Here is a 4267-nt window from a genome sequence, read left to right as displayed (position 1 = left end):
GAAGCCCCAGATTGGCAAAACTCCCTACCTTCATCTGTTCCCACTGATACCCATAACCTGTGCTTAAACTGAACTACATAAGTCTGGTTAAGACCTCACAGGAGAATGGATATGTCCAAACCATAAGTCTGAACATTCATGGTGCTTACAAGGACCCAAAACACAATTCCTGTAACTTCTTTGTTTCTTGTATTCCCCATCCCCCAGATTCAGACCCAACTGCACCCCCCCACACACACACACAAACATATCCATCCCATACTCATTGGCAGGGCATAAACTATTTCAACTGTTTCTATTCTTGTCAAACAACAGGGATAGTGCTACTGATTCTTTACCTACAAGCCTTCATCTCTTCAGCATCTTCTTCTGGTCCCTTTGTGACATGAGGGCCCTCAGCCAATGCCCTGGCGCTTACCTCACAAAGGCAGGAGCAACGCACACCTGTGCTCGAGCTCCAAGCATTCAGGCTGGCTTGGACTCAGGTCCTGCAGTGCCAACGACAAAAGGCTCAGAAAGCGAGCCTGCTAACTCCTCCATTCATCATGGCCAGCCAGTTCTGTGTTCCTCTCGCCCCATGCCTCTCACCCCTTAAACCTTTGAAATCCCACTTCACAGACTTCCAGGTGGGCATCTGTGTGGCGATCCAGCGCAGCGACAAACGAATCCACCTGGCTGTGGTCACAGAGATCAACAGAGAAAACTCTTGGGTCACAGTGGAGTGGGTGGAGAAAGGAGTCAAAAAAGGAAAGAAGATCGAACTAGAGACTGTATTTCTGTTAAATCCAGCCCTTGCTTCTGCTGAATACCAACGGTCACACAGGTCCAAACGCCCATTGTCTGCAACACCCACTACTGCCATCGGGGACCAGCGTACAGCTACCAAGTGGATTGCGATGATTCCGCACAGAAATGAAACACCCTCGGGGGACAGCCAAACCCTGGTGGTCCCCAGCAATCCTTATCTGATGAAGCGGAAGAAATCCCCCTGCCTAAAGGAAATTGAAAAACTGCAGAAGCAGCGAGAGAAGCGCAGGCGACTGCAACTAGAGATCCGAGCTAGGCGAGCGCTTGACATCAACACGGGAAATCCGAACTATGAGACTATGCGTATGATTGAGGAGTACCGCAGGCATCTAGACAGCAGCAAGATGTCCAGCCTGGAGCCCCCAGAGGACCACCGGATCTGTGTGTGCGTGAGGAAGCGCCCTCTGAATGAGAGAGAGACCACCATGAAGGACCTAGATATCATCACTATCCCCTCTCGCAATGTGGTCATGGTGCACGAATCTAAACAAAAGGTGGACCTGACCCGCTACTTGGAAAACCAGACCTTCTGTTTTGACCATGCTTTCGACGACACGGCATCCAATGAGTTAGTTTACCAGTTCACTGCCCGGCCTCTGGTGGAGTCCATCTTCCGAAAGGGCATGGCCACTTGCTTTGCTTACGGGCAGACTGGCAGTGGGAAAACTCACACCATGGGTGGAGCCTTTTCTGGAAAGGCCCAAGACTGTTCTAAAGGAATTTATGCCCTGGTGGCTCAGGATGTCTTTCTCCTACTGAGAAACCCCGCCTATGAGACACTGGAACTCAAAGTCTATGGGACATTTTTTGAGATTTACGGTGGCAAAGTGTACGACCTGTTAAACTGGAAGAAGAAGCTGCAGGTCATCGAGGATGGAAACCAGCAAGTGCAGGTTGTGGGGCTGCAGGAGCAGGAGGTGTCTTGTGTGAAGGAAGTCCTGGATCTGGTGGAACTCGGAAACAGCTCTCGGACTTCCGGTCAGACCTCTGTCAACGCCCACTCATCCAGGAGTCACGCAGTGTTCCAGCTCATCCTCAAGTCCGGAGGGAAACTGCATGGCAAGTTTTCCCTTGTTGACTTAGCCGGGAATGAAAGGGGGGCAGATACAGCCAAGGCCACCCGAAAGAGGCAACTGGAAGGGGCTGAAATAAATAAGAGTCTTCTAGCCCTAAAGGAATGCATCAGGGCTTTGGGTAAAAACAAGTCTCATACCCCATTTAGAGCCAGCAAGCTCACGCAGGTGCTCCGGGACTCTTTCATAGGCCAGAACTCGTCCACGTGCATGATTGCGACTATCTCACCTGGAATGACCTCCTGTGAAAATACTCTCAATACTTTAAGATATGCAAACAGAGTGAAAGAATTAGCGTTAGAGGGACCGCCCTACCATCACTGCCTCTCTCCAACTGGCCAGGACGCACCACTAATATTAGAAAAGCACACTACAAATTCAGAAAAGTCCCTTCGTGGGGAAGAATTTATTCAAATACCGACTGTGCAGAACGTGGAAGAAAAAGAAAGCTATGAAATCCCATTAACAAAGGACCCACCAACTCCATGGAGGAGATCTAGCCAGTGGTGGGAGGCCATCCAGGAGGCAGCTGACGGAGTAAACTGTGATGTGGATTTTTGCATTGCTCAGTCACTGTCCATTTTGGAGCAGAAAATCGGTGTGCTGACTGATATCCAAAAGAAGCTCCAATTACTACGAGCTGATCTCCAAAAGAAAAGCCAAGTCGAGTGACAGCGAAGGTCAGAGATCAGGAATGAAATCTTGGATACGGTACTGAAGTTTCTACCTCTTATTACAGGAGAAATCTGTCCAAATTATCTAAGCATAAAGGTCCCCTGGAGAACTTATATCTTAAATCATCCTGGTCAAAAATGTGGTCTTTTCTTCTTCCTCTCAATTTCCATAATGTAGTCTGCTTTCTTCCTGTGTTGTCACTGTAAAGATTTTGCCTTTTCTCTGTCGGTATTGACAACTGGCAGTGTTAAGAAACTTTCTGGTTGTTTTTGCTGGGGGAGGGGGATGCTGAAATAATGTAGATCACCAGAGAGCATGCTAAATATTCTATAGTATGAGGAACTGCCTCCCACACAAATGATCACCTTTACACACAGACAGAAGAATATTGTATACATAATAATAAATAAATATTTTTAAAAAAAAAACAAAAAAAATTAGTCCTGAGGTTGAGAAACCCTGCTGTAGAAGAAACCAGCTGCAGTGAAATCAGATTCCCTGTATTTGTAGCTGGCAAAGCAAAATACCATGAATTACAGGGATGAGCATGAAAACACCAAGCAAGCGTCAATCAGATACCCACTTATAAATCTCCCTCAGTTGCACTGCTGTGTGGATTCAAATGGTTTCTGAGATTGAGTCATTCTGGGATGAGAGAGAAGTCAGCTGTGAGAGAGTGTTGGAGAGCATAGAAATGAAAGGGTTTTGTTTATTTTTATCTTAGCATTTAAGTCTCAATTACTGTAATTATCCCTGAGTCATGTGTGTGGGCATGTGTGGTGTCTGTGTGTGTGTGTGTATGCGCACACACGATGAGTATTTGTGTGTTTGTGAGTGTAGGAGATTTTGATGTCTATAATTTTTCACACATTGTTGTATTTTTCACTGATACGCTTTATGGAAAAGGATTCTGGTTTCAAATTGGGGCAATAGTCAGCAAGCAAACAGAAAAGTTCCCGTATAAGGGGCAAGATAACCTACAACTACTTAAAGCACAAGGAAGAGTTGTGGGAAATTTTAATGTCTTGGATTAATTAAATATGGAGAACCTTTCTAGATATGAAACTCAAGAAGTCATCTCTTAAAAAGAATGCTAATCTAATATGAGAATGGGAATATAATAATTTAATACACACAATAAATTAGTGCATTAGTATCAACAGACATCCAAGAATAGGATCTTGTGGCTCCAAATCTGTCCATTCTAAACTCGTTTTTAAAGAACTCAAGAGATTTACACAGCAAGTATAAGACAAATCTGAGAAAGTGGACAGACAAAATTGTAGCCTCCAAATTCTGGAGCCACATTTAGCAAGAATAGTTTACTGTTTCAAACTCTGGTAATATGAAGGCCCGAGAGGAATTGCTGACAGCTATTCATTAGGTGGCCACACAGCAATGGAATACTAGCGTCCTGCAAAGCAGTGAGGGAGAAACCAACAAGGGCCTTCGGTCTTTAGAACTCATCTGTTTGTCTCTAAATATACTTCACTATGTTGATTGATTTCTTCAGATGGAATTATACATTATTATTAAAACAGCTGAAACTTTTCAAATCAAACTTTAGTATAAGATGACTGTTTCATTAAAATAAAAACCTTCAACAAAAAGAATGGGTCGTACCCGCAAAACATGGCAAAACACGCTACATTAAGATCAGGCACAAACTAGCACATCAAGGCTAGAGGAAGCAACCCAGTGGGAGAAGGATC

The 4267-nt window shown here is 44.8% G+C and overlaps 1 protein-coding gene across 1 annotated transcript; it reads left to right on the top strand.

Annotated features, from left to right (window-relative positions):
* Nucleotides 1–545: 545 nt before the first annotated feature.
* On the top strand, nucleotides 546–2552 carry Kif2b (kinesin family member 2B). Its single transcript, XM_005350530.2, has one exon. It carries the CDS (start codon nucleotides 546–548, stop codon nucleotides 2550–2552), a length of 2007 nt encoding a protein of 668 aa, XP_005350587.1.
* The last annotated feature ends 1715 nt before the right edge of the window (nucleotides 2553–4267 follow it).

Source organism: Microtus ochrogaster, chromosome 7 (assembly GCF_000317375.1).
Source record: "Microtus ochrogaster isolate Prairie Vole_2 chromosome 7, MicOch1.0, whole genome shotgun sequence".
NCBI lineage: Eukaryota > Metazoa > Chordata > Mammalia > Rodentia > Cricetidae > Microtus > Microtus ochrogaster.
The sequence above is the reverse complement of the archived record's forward strand: the minus strand, read 5'-3'. Positions and strand labels throughout refer to the sequence as shown.

Bases quoted from the DNA above. Each gene is read 5' to 3' on its own strand.
- Kif2b (XM_005350530.2), top strand. From the start codon at position 546: ATGGCCAGCCAGTTCTGTGTTCCTCTCGCCCCATGCCTCTCACCCCTT.